Raw genomic sequence first — 26,320 nt, 5'->3', positions numbered from 1 at the left:
TACAATAACTATATTGTCAAGAGGGTGAACATTCAAAAGTAATCCCTCGGAAAGTGTCCAACTTCATACCTACGCTCACGCTCCCTTATTGCAAAACACAGATATTACCAATGGAAATACCGTTGTTCTAGCGTGAATGGTGGTAAAAGTAGTCCCGGCAACACAGCAAATACAATTTTCATCGATGACAAGTAATGGAAATGATAGAAGAGACTTAACTTTACAAGATCTATCCAGTGAAGAGGGTGCGCATTAAACGACAACCTTGTGGGATGTGTCAAAAAATATTCCACCCTCACGGCAATATATAGAAAACATATAATGTCATATAACTCGAATACATATATATTCTAAACGTACACGTTTTCGAAATTCCATTATGCCGTATAGCAAAGGCACTTTTGTTTCTAAAAAATGCAACTAATTAATAGAAGAAATATTGCTCTACAATAACTACATTGTCAAAAAGGTGAACATTCAAAGGTAATCTCCGGGGAGGTGTCTAAATTTACACCTGCGCTCACGCCCTTTATTACAAAATATGGATATTAGCAACGCAAATACAGTTCTAGCGTGAATGGTTTTAAAAGTAGGTCCGGCAATATAGCAAATACACTCTTATATAAATGAAAAGTCATGAAAATGATAGAAGAAGATTTGCTTTACAAGATCTACACAATAAAGAGGGTGCTTATTGAAGGGCGATCCTGTGGCGTGTGCCCCTAAAATACCCGTTATCCTCTTGGCAATATAGAACACATATAATATCATATAACGCGATATGTTCCAAAAGTACATGCTGTCAAAATTCGATCGTGCCTTACAGCAGGGGTACTTTTGTTTCCAAGAAATGCAATGTAATCAATACAGGAGACATTGCTTTACAATGCTTATATAGTAAAAAGGGGTGCACATTTAAAGCGGCCCCTTGGGAGGCACCCAAAGTTACCCCTTCCAATCCTGCGTCCCCATCTGCAAAACGTGCATTGTGCCAACTTGAGTACTGTTGTTATGAATGTACTCTTACAATTACCGCTAATTTACATTTTATGTACATTATTTTTGTATGACCAATTCGAAAAGGTATCCATCGTGTTCATTGACCTACAAACTATAAGTTTATACATTTAAATCTTTAAAATTGGATAACGGGAAGGTGAGACCAGTCAATTTTCTCTCATTACATGTGCTAATTCACATATTATGCAGATTTTACTATTTTGCCCCACTGGATTTTTTGGGACTTTTAGTATGGTGTTCAGGAGGCCTCAACGACTTGCACTGCAGTGAAATTCCTACTGTTGCAATTAGTGGTGGGTTACCCCCTAAAAAGCGCTAGATTGACTGGACTATACAGGGGTTTTCCCAGCACTGGCTCTACAGTCAATAAGACAGCAAATTTGGGTGAGTTCCAAAACTGGAAGCCTTCTTGTAGTCGTACATGTATTTACTCATTTGCTTGTCTTGTATTACGTCGTGCCATGTGACAAAAATTATTTCATTGCTTCGTGCAAACAATTAGAAAAAAAAAAGCTTTGAAATTATGCAGTTTTCTTAGTTTATGCTCTTTGTCCAATTTAATGAAACTTCTACCGTTCTGACTGTTTGGTTGCTGACTACACAATGTATCAAAATAACGTAGCCTTACACTAAGAGAGATAGAGAGAGAGAGAGAGAGAGAGAGAGAGAGAGGGAGAGAGAGAGAGAGAGGGAGAGAGAGAGAGAGAGAGAGAGAGGGAGAGACAGATTGTGTACCTGGTGTGACAGCACACACCCAACAATGGTGTGACCAACAGTTTCAGCGGCGTGAGTGAAGACTTCCTTCAAGTTGTGCGCGTAGTGTTTCATCTCGTTCCCAGCCATCAAAATGGCACCCACAACGCCATCTGCTTCATCTTCTGGAACGTTGGTCTTACAGACATCTAGGAATGTTTCCTCTCTCGTTTGGTCAACAGGAGGACTGTCTTGCTTGGGTCTCGACTGTTGGCGCAAAGAAGTCTTCCTCCCTCGTCGCTGCCCATGGCGTTTCTTCTGGCTTCGACGGTAGTGGGGGGCGCCTGTCTGGAGGTGCAAAGAGGACTCAAGCTGCACTGCCATCTCGGTCGCTACGGAGAGCTGTCTTTTGATCTGGGGTCCTGGCTTTCCTGGATCACTTCTGCTGGAACGCTTTGAGGCTGTTCTCTGATGTGGACTCGCCATATTCAAACACGATTACGGGGTCACCGAGATATGCAGTGGTAGAGGAAAACTATCAACGATGAGAAAATGAGAACTTTGAGTGTAGCTAATCACCTTCTACGTGCCTCAAAATAATCAAAAAGTAATGATTCATTCACTCTCTACGATTACGTCGTAAAAAATAAAAAAAAAACTGTTTTGAGATCTCTGCATTTCTGACTGCAGCTTTATTCTCGACACTGTCCAATAACGAATAATGGATTGTACGAATACGTCCAGTTGTTGGTTGAGCCCACTTATCGCAGTTACAGACTGTTGACAACACAACAGCACGCTGGCTTATAAACGGATCTGATCATAATCACCCGCTCACTCTCTCCGCGCCACAATTCCGTTTTTCTTTAGGAGGTGAGATATTTTCCTATTGGTCTATATGGCGCGCTACATGGACAGAGCATATTACACTTTCTCCCTTAATAATTACCATCGTGCTTTTGCTTTCGATTGGTCTTACATCCTGTAAATCTCTACACAGAATTTATAAGCAGCAGCATGAGTGCATATACAACTTATTGACATGATTGCTGGCAAAATTTCTGTCTGCGGACTCTTGATCTTCTGACACAAGCCCCCCCCCTCCTGCTGAGCACTTCAATCTGAATGTGTCATGATGTATAATGATAGGCCAGCAGACACAGAGCTGACGAAACGAACTGTTAACGCTGTTTAAGTGTCCGCATAGGGCAGTTCATCAAACTTTAGCTACTTATCTTCGTATCCGGAGTGCAACGAAACGACACTGAATGAGAAGCATAATTTGCATCATGTTCTCTACATACAAATACATGTACTATCAAAGGGGACAGGGAACCTATCACACCAGTTTGATTATGACACTCGAGTTATATCTATCTATTATTTTGCGACACTTCCGCTTGCAGCTTCTTCTATTCATAACCATACAAAATTTTCCTTTTGCGTTCTTTGAATTCTTTCAACATAAGTTGATGACAATGTCAGTACCGGTGGTCATTGAAAGTCATGTACTGCATAACATTGCAATCCATGGTAGCTTCGGAAACAACCTTTGAAGTCCTACAAAATAAATGGGCCACGCGTAGAAATTCTCAGAAGCATACCATTTTGGAAACATAAACTTGGACACAAAAAATGTTTCTCTAATTTTTGTACATTCTTCTTGTCTTATGAATTAGGTATTTACATCCCTATAGTCTTGAGCAAAGTCATCGAAAGTGACATCTTTTGAGAGAGAGAGAGAGAGAGAGAGAGAGAGAAACTGATGTTATACCACCTGACCACAAAGTGCAAAAAAAAAAACCCCAAACAAACAAAAATTAAAAACATATCGCAGGCGCAGAAAGTGAATTTTACCATCATCTTGTGGGAAACTATAGTTATGCTAAGCTTAGTTTAGTGAAATTCTTGTGAGAAAATGGAGAAATCAAGCACTGAAAATTGAATAATGTTCCAAGAGGTGCTAGATCCAGCAGGATCCAATCAGAAGCCCGTGTGAGTGCTTGACCGCACTTTGACGCCAGGTCGACCAGCTTACATTCCTGTGTGGCTTTCCAGATAACCTGCATATCACATGATTATTGGCTGTGAATTTGTTTGGAGAAATAAAAGGAAATGTGTAGAGATGACAAATCATCCTAGATAGACAGCCGAAGTCACAGAAATAGTAACGAAACCAACATTTCTGTGTTGTACATCACCGTACTAAGATTTTTATTCCAAAAGGTGGTAAGTTGGCGCACCTCACCCCACCCCCCAAAAAAAGAGGAATTTTTAAAAAATCAGCGAAGACAGGTAGATTTTTTTTTTCCGAGGCACATTTTTAAATCCCATCATGGGGTATCATTACAGGATATGAAGACATTGCTTGAAAATTCCTTTATTGAAGCATGTTTTGGAAAGGAACTCTTCATAGACAAGGTGGTGTGTGTCAAAACCTTTATTAAATCTAAAGAGAGGAAATTGTACTGTAGACGCAATTTTGTCGACGAAATGACTGATTTCGTTACGAAATAGGCCATGCGACACTTGGCGCCCCATACAAAACTACATTACTGTATCCTTGTAATTTGTATCCCTTGTATCCTTGATAATCCGAGTACTGCAGAGGGATCCATCGATGAACCTGTTTCACTGCCATGCAGTCACACATGAAAAGATGTGTTGTTGTTGTTGTTGTTTTGTGTTTAGTGGCGTTTTTCATTCTCTTTAGAATATTTACGCCAAACACTATTCTATAAATTTCATTTCCTTTTATCATTTAAAAAAAAAAAAATATTGTAATGAGTGTCCTTAGTCAGCTGTCGGTACGTCTATTTGCCTGCTTAAAGTATCATATCTGCTTGCTAATCCGGCTCATTGTCTGGATCAGACTTCTCAGCCGTTATTAACGGCCTAGGCCCCTCCGATATGCAGGCAGTAGAGTCCGATGCTTACCAGCACAGGAACCTCAATTGGTCCGATTCAAAGCCAAACAAAACAGACAGGCAATATTGATAAGATGCAATATGTGATCACATATACATTTTTGAGTAAAGTAAGCAATCTCTGGGCTGTGGTGCGCATGAATTGCCTCTTCAGAATACCTCGAGGCAGAGTTAGTGCAAACTATGTACACTCATAACATGCATGAAAGTTTATCTAAAATCGTTGTGATCTTTACACATATAACACAAGAGCTCTTTGGTATACTGGGTTAGTTGAAATTAGTAAGCCTTGAATGCTGTTCTCATGAATTTTTGTTTCAGCTAACTTCATAGCTCTGGGTATGATATATCTGGGGCAGAACATGAGAAAATGATCAACTGTTTCTGGGACGTTACAATATTCACACATACCCGACACATGTTGGTTTATTTGAAACAAATCGTCATTTAAACCTAAGTTCCCCATCCTGAGGCGATGTACAATTGTCTCAGCTCTTCTGTTATTCAAATTCTTGCAGGATTCATTGCTGGCAAAGCTGATATCGTACCAACTCCAAGATATCCGGTAGAGCTGGTTTCACCGTACAGCAAGTTCAAACTGGTATAACAGAACTGCAATATGCGTTGTTTATCAGCAGAGTATAGTTGGGTTTAGATTTTGCCATTGACGAAAACCTGAAATAGGGTAAAACCATCAATTATTATTAATTTCTCACCATTCTGGCGAGCATTTTGGCGGCTATCTTGAATATCTCCAAACTCTCAATGATGCAAGGGTTACATCGTTCAGATTCGCATTCAGCACAGTGATCGAAATAGGGTAGAATCATCAATAAAACTTTTCTCAATTTCGAACCATTAATATTGAAATACGTGGAAATTTCCGGTTTTGAAATCGGAATAGAATAGAACCATCAACTGTTCTCAATTTTGAACCATTGAGAATAAAATAGTAGTACGTGGGAATTTCCGATTTTGGCGGCAATTTTGGCGGCCATCTTGAATATCTCAAAATCCTCAAGGATTCAAGAATTGCATCATCCAGATTTGGATTCAGCACCCTCGAAATAGGGTAAAACCATCAGTTTGCAATTTCTCACCATTTAGAAGGAAATACATGGTAGTTTCCGGTTTGGGCGGCCATTTTGGCGGCCATCTTAAATATATCAAAACCCTCAAGGATGCAAGAGTTGCATCATCCAGATTCGGATTCAGCACCCTTGAAATAGGGTAGAAGTATCAACTTCTTTCAATTACTCATCATTTAGAAGGAAATACATGGGAATTTCCGGTTTGGGCGGCCATTTTGGCGGCCATCTTGAATATCTCAAAACCCTCAAGGATGCAAGAGTTGCATCATCCAGATTCGGATTCAGCACCCTCGAAGTAGGGTAAAACCATCAATTGTTTTCAATTCCTCACCATTTAGAAGGAAATACATGGTATTTTCCGGTTTGGGCGGCCATTTTGGCGGCCATCTTAAATATCTCAAAACCCTCAAGGGTGCAAGAGTTGCATCATCCAGATTCGGATTCAGCACCCCCAAAATAGGGTAAGTCCATCAAAAAACATTGGGTGGACGGTAAAGCAATGTTAGGCCCAAAAAGTGTATTTGGCACCAAGACTAGTTGTCGGTCTTTGACACACACTCTTTTAATTGTGTCGACACACAAGGAGGCTTCCACGTCCAGAAAGGCATGTTAGGAGGTTTTATACACAATTCAACATGTGGATCTAAAAATTCAAATGAGTTTTAAGTCGTTTGTCCGAAAGGTTCTTTTGAAGCAGTGTTTTTTACAAAATTCAAATTGCCAACAATTTTTAAGTCCTTCTTTCATAGGATGATTGGGAGTATTGTCAATACGTGCTTTCAGTCTAGCCGAGAGCATCTCTCGACGTAACTCTAGGGGCATTTCTCCGAATTCCACTTAGAGGATCCTTAGGGCTGTCCTTTTTTTCTTTTTTTTTGCGTTTGCCCAGATAATTAAAGCCTGATATTGTGTGGAGTTTAAAACATTCTTGACACTCATAGTAGCAGAATCATAAGCCTCACAAGCATAATCTATCATGGAGCGTATTAAAGATCTGTATAATACGCCTAACAATTCTTGTATGCTTTGACAAAAAATTGTATGAGCTATAACTTTCAGTATGTTCAACCTTTTCTTACATCGCTGAACTACGTCTTGCAAGTGTGGTCTTCAAGTTATCCTCCTATCAAATATCACTCCGAAATATTTATACTGAGGAGCAAATTTCAGCTCATTTTTTCTCCAACAATAGACGAACGCGCTCATCTTTGTTTTCACGAGAGAAAAGAACAGAAGTGATCTTCAACGGTGATATTTTTAGTCCCCGTGAAGTGAACCATTCATTCAAAACGTCTAAGTATATTTGAATTTGGACAGTCATTTCTCTAATATCATTTCCTGATGTCCAGATATAACGCAATCATTCTGAACATTATTCGTTCTGCTTACAGGTACATTAGAAATCATCAGCTCTACCTTAGCCTCTTGTCAAGGCCCTCTCGCTGTCATGGGCGAGCGAAGCGAGCCCAGCCGAGCGCGACTACCGCACTCAGCTGGGCTCTCTTCACCATAGGCAAGGGCCTTGACAAAAGGCTAGCTCTACCTATTCCAGTACAATATTATAGTATACTCGTATTTACACAAAAGAGAGCTCATTTGACTCTTTGATCACTTTAAGCCGCTTTTGTGCGACGTACTGCCTTAACAACTGGAACTTTCTGACCATGTGCTATAATATGGAAATATAATCCCTCAAACCACGGGAGTATAGTCAATGTATGCTGGACTGTTGCACTATAGTGTAAATGATGCCATCTAAGAATCCTTATCTTCCGAATGTTGTTGTTGTTGTTGTTTTGCAATCAGAACTATATGAAGAGTTTGTTCGCAAAAACCGATAAGTCCATATTTGCCAAATGGAGATATTTACGATTAAAGGTCAGGAAAAATAAAGAGAAAAATAAGAAAAAATTTGCTTCCTTTGACCATAACTTCAAAAATGTACCTTTATGTAGGGACCAATATGGCATTTAAACGGTATTATTTTGTACTTTATAACCGAGACCGTACTTCAAAATCTTCAAAAATGGACTTGTCGGTTTTTGCGAACAAACTCTTCATATTTTTACCATAATTTCAGTTTCGGGGTGCGAGCAGTGATAAGAACGCAAAATTATGTTGCAAAGTTTTGCTCTCGAATTAATGATTGTTCGTTGTTGCTTTTTATTCTTTCGTCGAGTCTGTTAAAAGTATCTGTTAATGGCAGTTCGTCGCTGCTTGATCCACGGCAAACATGAAGTACTTTTGATTGCCTGAAATGTAAATATGAAGCGAGATCAGGAAGTTGACAGCAGGATATAGACAAGCGAAGAGAAAGATGGGACGTGTTGGTACGGTGGGTTAAAGGAGCAGATGAATATAGTTTACAAACATACTTTGCCTTGAGAATTTCTGGCTTACTGTGGGCAGAGGTACTCCAAGAGAACTATTCACTGAGGGGTGCAGCCCTGAAGTGAATAGTTCTTTTGGAATCACCGAGGCCTATAGTTTTAACCAGAATCTCGAAATAAGATAAAGTATATTTGATTTATATTTTCCACCGAAAATTTTAAACCAAAGAATGGGGTGAAAAATGCGAAGTGAGAAGTCGCCCATTGTGTAGCCTTTTGCAAAGGCAGCATAAAATTATTATGATAATTATTTTGTGGCTCGCTGTGTGCGAGTCCATTGCGAGATGCCTTGGCAAAAGGCTACGTGTTGTGAAGAGACCATACACTGACCCTGAAGAAGAAACGCACAATGTCAGAACTACTTTGTGATGACATTGTTTTGTCCGAAAATGTTACGTTTCGTAGAATGACGGCACGAAGAAGTGCGCAATGTCAGAATCGCTCTGTGACGTCACAATTGTGTTGACAGAAATTGTTACATTCTACTGATACGAGGCAGCGCGCAATATCAAAATGTCGCAAATTGTTAGACTTTCACATAGTGATGGTACATGTCAGAATTGCTTTGTGATGTCATAAGGGATTTGTTAAAAAAATTTACATTTCATCAAGTGATGATGGTACGACGCAGTGCGCGATGTCAGAATTTATTGTGATGTCACAACAGTTTTGTTAAAAATAATAATTGTTACATTTTACAGAGTGATGGTGCAAATGTGCTTTGTCACATCACTTTGCAAATAGTACTTCATGGAGTGTCAAAGATGCCAACATTCTGAAATACAGTTGCTGAAAATACCTGTCATCAGGGAGGTGGGAAGAGCCCACATTCCTGCTATAATCAGCTCTTTAAACCAATCACAAGAGGAAAAATTTTTGATCCAAAAGGTCGGAGTTCGCCTTCCTAAAAATGTTAGGTCATGCACATTAGCACACGCGTATCCTACGTTTATTCTATATTTCGGTCGTGTCACACAACTGGAGAGAGTTGAGAATGATATCTAATCTGTCAGCTTTTTGTGTCCAATCTTCGTTGCAAGACATATGTACGTTGTTATCAAATTTTCTGCCCTAATAAAGACTGCAATTAAAAGTTCTGCCGTCTAAGTTGACATCTTAAGATTAACATTTTACATTGACCTCTTTTGAGGACGCATTTTCAAAATATAATCCAGTTCATAGTTTCAGTTATCAATTTCATATGCTAAATTTTATTCTAAAATATCTCTTCGACCATTTAGGAAATTTGAGATCATGAAAGGTGAGAGCTGAATTATGATTATTTTTAACAAATGGAAATTTTCACCACAAATGTTACAGTTATGGTTCCATCTTATAGATTTCACTCCATTTTAATACAATATTGAAATTGCATCATAAATAACATAAATCTAGTCAAAATACAGGTTTTCTGGCCTTCGAATACCTTTCTATACTTTAACTTTTCTCTGTATTCTTACATGGCGGAACTTTCCTATTGATGCTATACAGAAGACTGATGCTCAGGCAGAGATTCAGATTTTTTTTTTTTGCCGTCTCTTTTTTGTCATCGATTTGGTAATAGTCGCGTAAGACAAGAAAGTACGATTATCTTCTAATTACGTGCTATACATACCAACATGAAATGTGAAACAGAGTTTATAAGAACCTTACAGGAATATTCAACCAAAACATGATTCATTTGAGTGTCTACCTGTGTGCGTGTAAGTATGTATGTTTGTGTGTGTGTGCGGTTATGTGATGTGTTTGATGTGTGTGTGACAAATTTTGAATTATTTGTTAAGAGTCAAAGAATTATGTGGTTGAAGCGATTGTTATACGGCGAGAAGCTTATGGGATGGAAACTTCTTTTTGATTATATTTCTAGGACTGTGGGAGGAAGATTCATATTTTTGTGTAATTATGATATACGATTATTAAAGCTTAAGGTACCATTGTTTTATTTAGAAATTTTGAGGGCATGGCAAGAAATGGAGAATAACCGGAATTATCAAGAAGGCAAGATTAATCCAATTTTTTTAAATAACAAGGATTATTTGTGAAAGGGAAAATGATTCTTTTTTTTTGTGAAAATTTGTACAGGAAAAATATTTATTCAGTAAAGCAAATTTTGGAAAAAGATTGCATAAGATCAGCAGTACATTTTCACAGGTTACGATTAGATAGTGAAAATATAGTTAAAATTTGGAAAATAGGGGAGGTTGTTGTAAGAAGCCAGAAATTTGAGGGTAATATATATGATTTTTATTCTGTTGATAAAGAGGAATATAACATTTCTTTGAAAATTTTTGAAAATGTAATTTCATTGAAAGATGTTTCATTTAGAAAGGTGTATGAACTCTTAGTTACAAATTTACAGCAATCGTATATTTTACGAATGAAAGATGGCCACAATGATTATTCATTTTCGAAAAAGGAAAATATACATATATTTTTAAGACCAGGAATGACAACACTTCTAACAAAACTCCGGGAATTTCAGTATAAATTATTACATGGAGTTGTTTATACAAAGGAAAATCTTTTTGAGTTTGGTTTCGTTACAAATAACCGGTGTTCTTTTTGTGAGCAATCGGTATAAACATCTATTTTTGGATTGTGTGTATGTTAAGAATTTGTGACAGAAAGCGATAGATAGGTTTGAGATGGCAGATCTTCTAAATATAGAGTGGAGAGATGTTCATTTTGGTGTTATAGGAAGGGATCCAAAAATGAAATTCTGTAATACGATAATTTTTATTTTGAAGTGTAGTTAACAGTGGTGAAGGCAATTTATTATAATGAGTTATTGGCCGCGCGCGGGGAGGGGTAAGTTTTTGTTGGCATAAAGGTTATAGGATTTTATCAGCAGTTAGGATTTTGATGAGTTTTGTTTGATGGATTTGAATGTGAAATTGGAGCGGTGTTTGGGTGCGGGCGGATGATGCTTTTCTGCGTACGGTCTATTACACGTTTGTATGTTCTACGTATCAATCAACATTTGGAAGTCGTTTTCACTAGGAAGGAAGGTGGTATCGCTTCGGGTGTGTTTGTGTGTGGGGTGTATGTGTGTATTTGTGTTGGTATTTGGTGTGTGTGTGTGTGGGTGTATGTGGGTTGGTGGTTGTGGGTGTGGGTGTGGGGTAGGTCTTAGTGAATTGGGGTTAGTGGGGATGGGGATTTGATTTGAAGAAGGATATTTGTAAATTATATGAAAGGTATTGGTAGAATTTATCATTTAGGATAGATGTAGATTTGTTTTGGTGGATAGGGGAAGGGTTGGTTGGTTTTGTTTTGTTTTTCAATGAAATGATTTCATTCTAGTTGTGTATACGTATGTTTGTTGCTTTTTTATGTATATACCCTTGTGAGTGTGAGTAACATGATTGAGTATAGTCAAAGAATATATGTTTTTGTACGTGTCAATAGTTTCTCGTGAAGAAATTGTCAGTAGGATTGATTTATAATCGAGTTGTTATGTTGAAGAGAGAAGATTGGCAGTATAATTTATAAAAAAGAATTGATAAATGGATTTGTTTGTGTTTTGAATGGCATTTGTACCGTTTATGTTCATGTTACACCCAGATTGGGTTGATTTATGAATGATTTGAATGAAATCAATAAAATATCATGGAAAAAAGTGTGTGTGTGTGTGTGCGTGTGTACGTGTGTGTGTGAGCGTGTGCGTGTGTGTGTGTGTGTGTGTGTGTGCGTGTTTACTTGCGCGATTCCGGAAGCATTAAACTATAGTGAGGACTCAAACTGTTTTGAAACTGTTTGCTCAGAATATGACCAGAGATGCACCTGCTTGGTGTTACCGAAACCTCCCCGATAATACGGGCGATTAAACCAAGCTCCTGTCCACTCGAGGTCCCTGCATGACGGCATTGATCACTACAGATGGGTAGTGGTTTGTGCTTCGCGTTTTTCTGTTTGTTTGTTCGTTTTCTTAGGGGGGGGGGGGGTGTTGAATACGTGTCATGAGTTAGGCCTACTGTAAAGAAAGAAATTTTTGAGGCATGTAATTTCGCGAATCGTATCTGACAGCTTTTTTTTTTTCATGGCATGGGATTTTCACGAATTACATATGGCAATACATTATAGTGTAGACAAGAATTTTCACGTGCATTTTAATCTTGGCTCTCGCGAAATTCGCGAAATCAAAATGCAAGCGAACATTTTCCGTTTTACAGTATGTTAACAGACAGCAAGCCACTGTTAGACTGTGACAGTATTTTCTGTCGACTTCAAGCTCTTATTACCTAAAGGGAATAAGATTAAGTGGCTATGAACTTAGATTTTTAATAGTAATATTCTCAAAGACAAAAATAATGACAAAATGATAATGTTGTCTCCATTTATCTGTTATTATATAGATTTCGTGAAACATTTTCACCATTACAGATTTTCATCAAGGATTTATAGCTTACAAGCACTGCTTGTCCGTGATTCTAATTTTGTCTGTATACTGTACATGCTCATTTGACAATGCTGTAAAACTGAACTGACAATTTCTATAAGTTGTAGGGTCCTACGTGTTAGCAATATTTTGCATGAACCCTGTAAGTGTAGTTCCAGGCAGCGTTTTGTTGAAATTGGATTAAAGTTGACTTGACGCTTTCACTACCACTTCTATCGACTTATCGAATTAGTTTGAATCAACATTAAAACCGATATGAATTGGTCTACATTACAGGCAAGATGTCTACCGTAAACAAAAATTATACAATGCCATTGAATAGTTACATGAGATATTCAAATTGTACTGAATTTTTGTGATTAACAAGTAATAAATTTAAAGACTCAGTAGGCCTACAATTGGAAATAGACCTGCATATTTCCGTGTGTGACATGTCGTTAGAGAGCTGGAACTTCAGTTTTGATGCACTTGACACTACAGTGCCAGCACACGCCATCTACGGACAAATTTATGGCCGCGCTTTCGAGGGCTTAATATATAAAAAATTTAACTCCCTCCCCCCCCCCCCAAAAAAAAAAAAATGACTCTCAGTATCGCATACTATAGCACACACGTTCTATATACGAAATTATAAAATGGGTTCAAGAATGTAGCCAATTGGAAGCGCTGAAATGAGTCACGTGTGCCTGCATTAATTTCTCACTAACATGCACGGCCTGACGTCACAATGTTTACACTAGCAGTGCGCACTCAATCAGTTGTTACAAGTGCGTCGCGCGCTACTATACGCGCTGTCAATCCTGCAAACAACTTCTAGTTCGATCGGGCTGCCGGCCGGCCTTTCTTGTGCATAACATATGTGTGGCGTTCGTATACTCTTATACGTACAGTACTTATATGTGCGGGATTTCCGAGTGCGACGTGCGTAAATGTTTGGGACGAACATCTTCGGACATCTTCATTCTTGAGCGAATGCTACATGTAGCTGACTGGTATTGACCCACAAAGGTACGTGAAAAATGCTGTTAATTTTCGACCCATTTTATAAAACAAATGATGCACAGGATTATTTCGTGGCGTTAGTGGAGATGCAGCTCACTCTCGGGTATTTGCAATGTAGTGCAACATGCACTCGGCTTCGCCTCGTGCATGTTTCACAATTGTAAATACCCTCGAGTCATCTCCACTAACGCACTCTATCCTGTGCATCATTTGTATAATAGCACATTTCTAAACTCTGAGCTGCAGCAGCTAATGGTTGTCATGCAGCTAGCGCAAGTGGAAACCTTGGTTTACTAAACGTAGCTGCTGAAACCACTGATATCCATTTAAGTAGCATTAGATTTGATGAAAGAAACTGTAGAGAATATATAAATAGTAGTTGTTATCATGCTATTATTCTTTATTGGGGCAAATTAATAATGTGCTTGCATCAAACCCCCGTCCATTTAATTTTCTTTTGAGATGACAATGCAGTCTGTAGATACTTAAAGTATTTGCAAACAACAGCACTTTGCATTAACACTACACAACACATCGTATCATCCTGTGTATTGTGTCTAATAGATGTATCCTACATTAATGTGCAGATGTGTATCTACAATATAAAGTTTCAGGGGTCTTGCACGCGCCACTCACAAATTAATTACGTAGACTTTTATATTATCGACAGAAACTGTCTTGATTTTGTTTGGCAGGGGTGAAATTCAAGCAAAGTATAGGCCTACTCGAGAGTATGTGCACGCAAACACACACACACAAACTATAAGAATAGCCTCTGAAGAATATTTATTAAGCATTCCTGTCATGCAATCGCTGTATAGGGCTGTGATAACCTATAGTGAAGGTGGCTTTTAAGGGATTATTACAAGGGCACCCGTCATTTGGCAATTTTGTCAGTTTTAAATTTGCATCTCATTACCATTGTTAATACACGTTTGTCCTTTCTGCTGTTCTATTTTCTTATGCATCTTTGATGAAATATCTTATGCCATTTTGGACTTCATTGTGAAATTCCTCTATAAGTGTCTTTTTGACGTTAATGCAGGCCTACGTTTTTTTCCTCCAATTGTTTATAAGACCCCTTTGAAAATTTGGAAAACTGAAAGGGTCTCCAACTCAAAGATAGGAAATATCTAGACACATAAAAAGGAAAAAATATGTAATTCTAGACTGACATGCAATAACGAAACAATGACATCGCTCTTCAGCTGATATTTAGATACATGTAAGGATGTGGTGACACTACCCTCGCTATATCTTATCATATAAGCATTTATGAAGAACACATTGAAATAAAATGCATCAAAATATTGTCGAGAGGAAGTGATAAAAGATGATTTTTTTTGGGGGGGATGGGTGAGGCGGGGACATATCGTCCCTTAATCACCTACACCATTTGCAAACTGTGTTAACCTTCTTGATAACATTTTATACACAAGTTTTTGCTAGAGTTCGTGCGATGACATCCTCGCTTCATTCAATTTTCGCATTTGATTACTGCTTCGTAAAATGATTAGACACTTAAGAACTCCATACACCTCTTTTGAATTTGTATTCACTATTCTGCTTGCTTGTTTTGTTTTCTGTCAAAAAGTGAACACGACAATGAATTTTGGTTTTGAACACGGTAAACAGAAGAGTCTGTTGCTCACCTTCAGCAGATTGTAACGTGTTCAAAGTGTTGCACTCGAGGCGTGAGAAGTAACATTAGGCTTTAAATAAAAATCTGGAAATCGCGAAGTGGTACAATCTGTCTGTTTAACATTTTTTTTTTTTCATTTCCGCGTTTATTTACAGATATTTGCAATTAATCTACTTATAAAGCATGGGGGATGCGGTTAATCTGAAAATAATGAGATGATAACTTACTATATAGGAAAGCGATTAAAACGAACAGTTTCTATCGCAAAGGAAATTAGAATTACAGACTAAACCCGGATATTGGGGAAGGGGGTTGAATCCCATGTAGGCACCAATACCACTTTGGAAAGGAACAGTATAGTCGCGTCCTCCCCCTACCCATCGGTTCTGTTAAAAACGCCAGAGATGACATCATCGTCTTGTTAACAATTCTTTCCAGTTCTCTAAAGGCAAAAGAAATCGAAAAGTCTTATTTTTCTGTACCTGAAGTTTTATGGACACGGTTCTGCCGGAACGTACCCATTACCCAACCCATAAACCAAACATTAACGTACACAAGCAATCATGTAGCTCAAGCTACTGCATCTTAACGTTCAGAAACATTGCACAAATGTGCAAACACAAATAAACACAAACAAAGAGTAGACACAAATGCTGGATTGGAATATAAAGCCAAGTTTATTTGACATTTTTCTTCACATTCCACTGTGTGACATGGTTAAAACATTTGATATTTAAATAGCTCTATAGGCTCAAATTTCATGAAGAATAAAATGAAAGGATGTCAACGTAGATAGCATTCTCATGTAAGAATCAAACATCAATTGCAGCGGCGACAATGGCTCACAATAGAACAGAATACATGGATGCCCCCGAAATGATACGAAGTCATATCAAGTTTACTGCACACATGCGATTTTGAGTATTCGTTATCACGGAATTGTGAGACCATGACAATTGAATCTATCATAGCCCGTCATGGCTCATGTGTACAATGTGTTATGAACGTAACAATACTCGATCGCCCTTATAAAAGAATTTTGCATCAGTGAGATGCATATGCGCATGACAATTGCCATTGTCGAGTATAAGACTATTAAAGGGGATGAAACCCATTATATAAAACATACGGATTGAATGAATGGGGCAATATTGAAAGAACACATCAACGAATTTTGAGAAAATCGGACAATCCGTTCAAATTGTGAAAGTTATGAAGCAGTGGCGGATGGGGGGGGGGGGGGACACACCGGTCGCGCACCTTTTTAATGAAATAAATAAAAAGGAAGGGGACGGTGCGCGCCCCACTTTATTTTTCTTCTTTTATTTTCTTAATTACAAAAAAAAAAGTCCTACCTTGGAAGCGTCTGTACTGGCCTTTTTTTGTTGTTGTTGTTGCTTTTCAGCCGATTTACCCCGGAAGTGAAAATTCCTGTTAATGCATTTGAGTTTTTTTTTAGGTGTCTTTTGCTTGTCAGCCGATGAAACCCGGAAGTGGAAATATTATAAACTCTTTTGCCCCCCCCCCCCTTCACGGATCTCCTGGATCCCCCCCCTCCCGTGAAGTTATGAATTTTCATAGTTTTATGGTGCTGCCATTATAGCGGGATGAGAAAACTGTATACAGCTGTCATTCTTTTTAATGAAAAGTATACACACTTTCCTCTTGATACTGGCAAAAATATGTCAGGAAGAAATCCCCGTTTTCTGAAAGAGATAAGTCAGGTGCTTTTTCATTACGTGCAAAATATAAAAGTATGTGAATTCTCTTTATATTTTCTATATATCGTTGTCCATGCATATAACGTCAAGAAATGTTGTAGTCTTGTCATCCAGAAATGGTGCATAGATACTCTTGAAACTCATAAATTTTGGATGGATAGTAAGATTTTCCTCACACTTCATTGCATTCTACTAATATTGCTGTATTCACTCAAGCCATATATCTTTTGTTTTGTTCTCTTTTTAGAGCCTGTCGCTTTGCTAAACGTGCGTCAAGTGCGAACGAGAACTCCGTCTGAAAAAAAGGAGAAAATATTTGAGAAGCAGTGAATTTTGAACACACGATGGTTTATTGACCTCTTCAGTAACGTGACGATATCATCTGCGTATTCACTGATTCTAGTTGTTATTGTTGGTTTTTTTAAAGACGAAAATTGCATTAAGCTTGTATTTCCGGAAAAGAAGTTGCATTCTTGACTATATTACGAGCGTTTTGTCACACAAATAGGAAACCAACTCCATCAAGCAGTTTTAAAATTGGTTTTGACCATTTACTTTTGATTTGGTTTCGTGTTAAACTTAGGGATATCATGCCGTCTTTACGAAATGATTATTCTCATTTTTTAAATCTGTGTGAAACTAAGTTATTTCATGAAAGGAGTATCCACAAAAAAGTAGCACCAGTACTAAGAAATAATCTTCCCAATCATTACAATACAATGCAGGCTTTGGTTATATTGAAATTTATGTTAAATACTGACCTCAGTTCTCACTGTAATTCAATTTCTTGGGTTAATTCGCACAGGTACTACGCATTTTCTTATATAACTATTTACTATTATCACCGGAATCTTTGTGTGTGTGTGTGTGTGTGTGTGTGTGTGTGTGTGTGTGTTTCACATGACGACTAATCGATACAGAAAACAGGTCCTCGATCGTACAGAAGGTTGTTTACTTATACAATTATGTAATTCAAATCTGATCATGATTATAAGACAGTTTTATATTCTAGAGACATGGAAGCTTGCCTGAATCATACTCGACATATTAGCAACATGTTACGCATATAAACTGGAATTCAAGTTATGAATCAGGTAGCAGAAACATAATATATAAAGTTAACAGAACTGTACGAGGTCCGCAGGGAAGATGACATTTGTATATTAGATTTCGCATAACTGGCTGGTGATACGGCAAATGGAATCACCGCTTGCATTTCATACTTTCTGCGGTGCACGCCCTTGCATAATTATGTATCAATATAATTGGTAAAATTTATGTTTGATAACAGAGCCAGCATCCTATGGTGGATTCTGTCAGTATGAACAACAGGGAAGAGGGAAGTAAAACCTGCAGAACCGAAGCTTGAAAAAAAAAAACATAAGCAAAAGGCAAGCCAAGTTTATATTTTGTCGTCATACATGTACTTTCCATCACATTATAGCGTTTGTACCTATTATTGAGAAAAATTAAAACAAGGAAGAATACGTGTACTTTCACGAGCATTGGTAAACTTGCCCTCATTTATGTATATGTTAGTCATAGACATACACCACTTGCCGAACACAACTTGATTGATATTTTCAAAGACAAATGTGGTGTGGGCGTTGTTATACTCTGCATACACTAGGTTTAGTAACAGTGTTTAAAAGACAAACGTCATTTAGTTGGAATTTTCAGTTCTATATGATTTGGCAGTTTCGATCAATAAGATTCAATGACCGTTTCTTCCTTTTATGAAGATGAATGGAATATGTAATACATCATAATTATCCTGATTACTGATACGTACATAGACAATAATAATTGACATGTAAAGCTTTACGGCGTTTTTCTGAAATGGGAAGGCGTTTACTGATTCAAGAATCTACATTTACACGCATCTATGATTTACAAAGCCAAGACTATGCGAGCAAAATAGACTTTTCTGTTTTCATCGATATACTTTCGTAGTCTTTGGATATCACTAAAGCAGCTCCGGTGAAGACAGAGACGAGGGAACAGCCTAAACTCTGACTGAAAGACAACACACAAACTATGAGAACATTAGGCCTACTACATTCACAATATTCTTCGCGCAATTTTCAGTTAAGATCATCCAATCGCACCTGATCAAACACTCTCAGATCTATACTTGCATTATTGACGTAGTCCTCATAATCGTAAAATCACATCAATTAACTTTTTAACAAAGAATTTTACACAACATATTTCGTAAAGACCGTTATCGAATTTGAGGTAGACTTCCTCTGTACATTTGAATATGGGTCCTGTCATTTTCCATCATTAGTATTGACTCTTAAATTCATAAAAAGTTTCAGTGTTTCTGTTTTATATCCTTAACAAGATATTGTTACATGCCAATTATCACAAGGAGGACTGTACTGTTCAGAAATAAGAGCATAAATTGGAATGATGGCATGCAACCTGAAATGGTTTTTATAAACTGCTATATAACTTAATGGGCATGTTGCTCGAGTAGATGATATTTGTAACTGTTTACGTATTAACAATGTAAAAAAAGATAAATAAACAGCAAATTAGCTTTCCATTACAATGTATCCCCAAACACCATACAGAAAACAGGAATAGGCTGCTGTATTCATTGATTTCTGACAAGACTTTTTTTTCCTTGTGCAACTATTGTAATCACAAACCATCGAACGCTGAATGACGTCCCCAATTCACCGATACTTGTCGGTAATCATTTCCTTCTCAAATCCTGAATAGAACAAACATCTATTGGAGGAGCCATGAGAACGGCACGTGTTTGCTTACAGGAAGACGCAGAAGTCCTGAATGTTGAGGTACGGGAAAATTAAATCATGAAACGCGCGTTCAACAGTTGAAGAACTCGTCAAACCCACGGTCAGAACATACATGTTAGGTGAAAGATACCATGGCTTTAGAGATTGACCCAAATAAGAGATTACGACACACTACAGAATAGAGATAAATCAAACAATGCAAATGCAGCCTGGGAACAGAGACATAGGCGAGATATTACTTTGGTAGTTAGATAGACGCGACTTCTAGTTTTCTTGCCCATTTACTTCCACCACATCACAATGGTGCACAGTGCATGTAATCCTAATCATGATTTCATTAAGGGAGCACTAAATCAAGTTTCAAATATTTATCTCTTACGGCTTCTCGTGAACTAATTAGGGTCTTGCTGTTTCATTTCAATTTTCATTTGTCACTTCATCATTTAGTTCATTGTCCTGCCTTGTGGTATAGGCAGGTCCTCCGGCATAAACAATTCCAATTGTTTGTGTACAACACCAAGAATGCCGCTTTACCGTACACGAAATTTCTTCGAGAAATTTCATTGAAAGCTTTAAAGATCTACCCACAATTTATTAAGCCTGTAAGGGTACATAATTTCTATATACCAGGCGATTCCAGTGTATAATTGGGCGTGGTTGGAGCAGATATTCCAGAATCGTCTGTTTGAATGGTACTCCTGGAGTCTAAGGTTTCGTCTAAGGTGACGCAGGCCTCACGAACCGCGTCGAGTCCAAAACGTTTGGAAGCCTTGAATACCGACTTCACGTCCCGCTGAGAAATAGCAATCTTTCCAGTGTAAAAGTAGTTGAGGATTTTCTGCAGGGTTTCTGGGTTAATCCGCTTGACGAATACGTCCATTGTCTTTGAGCCATCCAGCTCTCTCTGACAAATTGCTCCGAGGGAGGAGCTGTGGACCTCTAGCAACACCCGGTGACAGGGGAAGTCCCGCGTGGCTGTCCGCAGAACCACATCGATAAGTTGACCTTCTTTGCGAATTTTGTTGAATTCTCTTAGCATCCTGATGGCAAATCCGGGATCTTCCATGCTGAATTCAACAGATGCTTGACTGCTGGTTTCGTTCGATGACTCACTCGTGCTACTCGAAGGTCGTCTCGCGACTGTTGTTACGTGATCCGGGAGGAATGCCATACCGACTTCTGGATGGTTTCTAGACATTGATTCGGTCAAGTTGGCTATACCGTCAAGGATTTCTTTAGTTCCAGTGGGACTTGTCTCTATGTGGTCGTGGAGTGGGGATTCGGCAACGCACTTCGGACTTTCAATCAACGGAGACACTGCTAGAGGACTTGGAGAGAATAGTTCCGATGTCTCGCTACCACTGAATCCACTTCCACTGCTCGATCTTCCACTACCGGGGTAAAATACCTGCTTTCCAGGAGTGCGACTGGGTGTCCTTGACCTATTCCGATTTTCTCTCAGCGAACGTCCAAGGAAGATGCGACACTCATCACCGATTTCAGGAAAACGGAAGACGCTTGCGAGCTCCTTAAGTTTGCGCACACGGTCTCTGGAGACTCCACTAATGGACCCAGTGTATGCGTAATCTATCAGATACTGCATGATATTCATGTCAACGCCTTGCATTTGTATGATTTCGCGTCTTGATATGCGACCTGATTCACTAGACAGCATTCCACGGAAATACAAACTGCTCGCCGCCATTACAAGTCTATGGCAGTGAATTTCCCCGGTGGAAAATTGTAAGATCAAGTCATTGAGGCGACACTCTTTCCTGAAAGTATTCAGTGTGTTCATGATGTCCGACGCTCTGGGAGCACCGATAAGACCGGTACTTCCACTCGAGCTTGCCGTTGAGGACGCACTTGACATACTCGCAGGAGAGTCCGGGGTGTCTCCGAACTTGTCGGACGGGGATCCTGGACTCTGGCATTTGCCCTTGGGCGTAGATGCCTTGGGAGGGGAAAATCTCAACATTGGTACGTTGTTTGAGTCTAACCTCACACCGCGATGTCCATTCGATCGGTCGAGGCTCAAGTCTCTCTCGCAACTCTCCCCACGAGTTGTTCGATGCTGACAGTAGGTACGCTTGGAGCGACCACTTGCAGATGCCGACCTAGAACGCCTGCTCACTGCCCGGGCTGACGGGCCTTTCGCAACGGCGTCCCGACTTCCGCAGCCATTCTCTCGTACGGAGGCCATTGTGTGCAATTACCTGCATATACATTGATAAAAACAGAGACATACTATCATATACATATTTTTACATATAGGCAACTACATACATGAATAACAGCCAGAAAAGCTTTCCACACTACCCGGCGTATGACCAATTCATGAAATGTGTGCATATGAAGATATATAGAAATACATAGAATGGATGATTTCAGGCCAATATCATTCATATACTAAAAGAATATTCAGTCAAAAACAAGATAAAAGCATCCAAAATGAGTGCATTAAAATGGAATGAGAATAAACAAAATTGTCTGGTATTGTTTTAACTTTCTGAAACACTCAAATTCTGACAAAATCTGTAGTATTTTACTCTTGTTTTTTTCATAGATTTTGCCCAAGAGAAAATGGGCCACATCTCCACTCTTTTCGATTTTCTTTAATTTCCTTTGACATATTTGGTACAAGTATTTTGAGCTATGAGCTAGTATGTAGACAAGAACAACGTACTGTTGTACATATTGGTATCATAATTCACATTCTTTTGATCAAGGATAATGTCAAACTGTCCTTAGATCCGCGGCATTATGAATCTCGATGAAAGTCTATATGCGACTTCAATGTTACAGCGATAAAAATAGTGATAGAAATTCTTGCTGCTTTCGATCAAACGAGTAAAGGTATGGAAAGTATTTTGAAGTACAAATTCATGACAACACTGAATGATGTATTCAAATCATTGAACTGTCAACTATGATGCGCACAACAATGCAAAAGCTATTCATTGTTTTAAGTACATTGCTACCAAAGATATATGAAGAAATATCAGTATGAAAGGTGATATCATGCCACAAAAGAACGAATATCGCAAAAAAAAAGACACACAAATTTCACCCCTATTTGCGCCCCGTTCTTTACTATATACAACTGCGTTGGCTCCGTCCTGTACGCGACCGACAAGGCATCTGCCCATGCATGCATGATGAGAGGACGTGGGTGAATAACGAATAACCATGGCAACTCCTCTGATTTCACACAGGTGTCCTCATTGAAGACAGGAACGGCATGAGGGAAGCGGGGAAAGTCAATATAGGTGTTTTTCTTTTTCTTTTTGACGGACAAAAAGGGAAGAGGGAAGAGGGATGCTGTTCCGCAACTTAAATAGCAGGGAAAAAAAAAAGAATAATGAGACTGCATGGATGCAATCTTCAAACTGCGTGTAGGCAGTCATGTAACCGTACTGTATGATAACCTACGGATTTCCGAATCAATTTCCAAATCAATACAACTCAGTAGTCAGTACACCGTCCGAATGTAAATAATTTCCCTCAAAGCACTGCCTCGAAGATTGACCAATAACTGTTGATTTATACAGTACCTCATCGCCAAACACTTTGCCGAGATTAGCCAGTCGAATTGCACGAAGCCACTATATGATAAATTTAATGTACGGCTTAACTAAAATTCACGCTATTGTCATCTTATCATAATTGCAGTTCAGCCAAATTCATCGTAACATCGTAGATAACCTATAGATGAGCTCTAAGATCTGAGATAACCTCTTTAAAGGGATGGTATAGTATTAGTGGAGTCGAGGATTTGGCTATTAACTTTTTGTGAGATACCAAGAAACCACTTATGAAATGGTACAAAGCATGCCATTCTAAGAGGAATTCAAAGTTTATTTGATGAAAATCGGTTTTGGAATGGCTGAGACATCCAAAAACAAAGTAAAATAAAGCAATCGTAATAAAATGTGGGTCCCACATTTTATTAGTATTGCTCTGTTTTGGGTATCTCAGCCATTTCGTAACCAATTTTCATCAAATAAACAATGAATTCCTCTTGGAATTACATGCTCTTTCATAATCATTTTATAAGATTTTTCTCATTATCTCACCCAAAAATGTTAAAAACCTGAAGTTAGGTCTCAACTAAAACTATACGAGCCCTGTAAGCTGTTTGAACATACCCTAAAGTTGATGATACAAATTCAATCAAGGTATCAGTTTGTTCCTGAACGCCACTTTCAAATTAATTCAGTCAAGAGTAAGTGTCAATTATGTGCCCATCGCACAATGTATGAATTTGAGAGTAATGGGTGAGTGATTAACATTCCTGCCGTATTAACTGCCGCGCTATTTTCAGAATTCGTGACAGTAGTGCAGTGCCTGGGTCTCCCCCAGACGTGGGTACTTGCAGGGTAATTCTTTTCTCATCGTTACAATTCAAACTCTATGTCCATCTTCTTGACGGAGCTTCTTTACTGAAAAGTGGAAACCTCACCTGAGCCTAACATGCCCTACATATCGTAGCAACTCATATTGCAAACCTATTAGGGTCGACTTTTTAAATACTCATTGTGTCTGTTCAAGCTGACAGTTTGGATTCCGACAGAAACGTAGGGCAATTTAAGCTCTTTTAAATTTTATTGATGAAGTAGCGCATGGAAAACAATCACTCCGGCTTAATCCATTCCTGGACTTAACGAAGGCCTTTGGTACTATTAATTCTGATACTCAGCTTCACAAGCTGTCTCATTATGGTAAATACGCGACAAGGCCTTGGAGTGGTTCAGAAATTACCTATATATATATATATATATATATATATATATATATACACAAACACACACACAAAATTTGTTACTTTGGTTACTTTGAATAATACTGAAACAATAAATGTGGCTAGAAAGAACACATTGTCTTACAGTGTGCTCACAAAGTGTTCACATAGTTGACTTTGTGAAAACGCTCGAATGTAACAGTGTGAAGATGATTTCACACTGTAGTGTGTTTTTTTTTTCTCCACAGAGATGTCACATAGTAATGTTTCGTTTCACACTGTGAATTGATGAGTCACAATGTGCTCACATTGTTAAAACGCCCGAACAGATTTCACCCTGTGTTCATAATGTGTTCACACTGTGGGATGCTGCGTTCTTTCCAGCAGGGTATAATATCATACATCAACATTTTTTCATGTACAACATGAATCTCCAGAGACTAAATTCAACTTAAATTCGACCCGCAAATCTCCATGTACAGTACATGTATGTCAGTAAAGATCTAGAAGAGCTTTAATTGATATACCCGACAATAGGCTACTAAACCAAATCGCTTTCACGGCTTAAAACAATCCCCATCTACTCAAAACAACACTTCTCAATGTTATCTCAAAACGACGCATTTCTATTAAACCCTAGCTGATAGTGCTAGTGATATTACTAGCACAAGACTTTATATTTGAAACCTTAGTTTGCTGGATGTATAGCCGCGGAAACTAAGGATATCCAATTAAGTATAGATTTTGTTTTGATATAGATTTTGTTTTGTTTGATCACATTTCTTTTACTGTAAATTGGATTTAAAACTACAACAAATATACGCAATGTTTCTGTGTCTATCATTTCATTTCATCCCATTATCTTCAGCATCACCACCATCACTTTCATCTTCATTATCATATTTCTTCCTCATCATTACCCTGTCATCATCATCATCATCATCATCATCATATTTCACTTTACTTTTATTCGTATCTATGCACTAGAATATAAAAACATAATGCATTTACAGTGTATCATATTCTGTAGTATTTCCCCATTCCGCAAACAATTGTATGTGTATTATGTAGATAGGTCCCTGGGCTGCCACGTGTTCAAGCTTTTGCTTATAGTGGCAGTCCTTCTTCCGCATAATTTCTCAGGTAATTATTTCGAAATTTGGTAATACGAGTTATATTTTGTTAATGAAATTAATTTACATATCGATTTTCCTTCTTTGAATCATGTACATTGTAATCTGCTTACTCATATTCTATGTGATATTACTGAAAAGAATCTTGATTTATGTATGAAATTGTGTTGGAAGAAAAATAAATGAAACAAACAAACAAAGCAGCATTTGAAGAAATATATGGTAAATAAGGTAAAGGATAAGTAGTGGATGAGTCGTTATTATGCTATTAATCTTTATTAGCGCAGTAAAGAATGAGAACGCATACTTGGAATCAACATAGAGCCAGGTTAAATTTCCTTCCCTTGGCGTATGGCATTGTAATCCGTACAGAACCTGAGATGTGCACAAAACATATTATGTACACATTACTTCACAATACATCACATTGTAGGCCCTATGACATCGTCAGTAATCCTGTGATGTACGTGCATTTGTTTGAGGAGATACTGCCATCGTTTGTGCAGATGTGTGGGAATAATACATAATATATATATATATATATATATATATATATATGCGTCTGTGTGTGTGTGTGTGTGTGTGTGTGTGTGTGAATACATAAGTATAAAGTTCATAAATTATTACATGCATATGCATTACATGCATTATTACATGTAATGCACATTACATAATTGTCACTCAAATTAAAGCACCTATACTTATAAGGTTTGACATCATCGAGAGACACTGTGTAACTTTTGTATTGAAAGGTGGCAAGGTTGACGGGGTGAAATCTATAGGCAAACTTACT

The 26,320-nt window shown here is 38.2% G+C and overlaps 1 protein-coding gene across 2 annotated transcripts in view; it reads right to left on the bottom strand.

Annotated features, from left to right (window-relative positions):
* Positions 1 to 16,736: 16,736 nt before the first annotated feature.
* Positions 16,737 to 26,320, bottom strand: part of LOC139707956 (uncharacterized) — a 31,807-nt gene continuing 22,223 nt past the window's right edge. For both annotated transcript variants that reach the window (XM_071619946.1, XM_071619947.1), the window contains exon 2: positions 16,737 to 21,869. In XM_071619946.1, coding sequence (XP_071476047.1) covers positions 20,273 to 21,856 — 1,584 coding nt within the window. In that variant the 5' untranslated portion in view covers positions 21,857 to 21,869 and the 3' untranslated portion in view covers positions 16,737 to 20,272. The remainder of the gene's footprint in view (positions 21,870 to 26,320) is intronic.

This window comes from Diadema antillarum, unplaced genomic scaffold, assembly GCF_040938485.1.
Source record: "Diadema antillarum isolate AM-2024a unplaced genomic scaffold, OU_Dant_1.0 seq00001289_RagTag, whole genome shotgun sequence".
Classification (NCBI taxonomy): domain Eukaryota; kingdom Metazoa; phylum Echinodermata; class Echinoidea; order Diadematoida; family Diadematidae; genus Diadema; species Diadema antillarum.
Note: the sequence above shows the minus strand (reverse complement) of the source record. Positions and strands in the feature narration are given on the sequence as shown.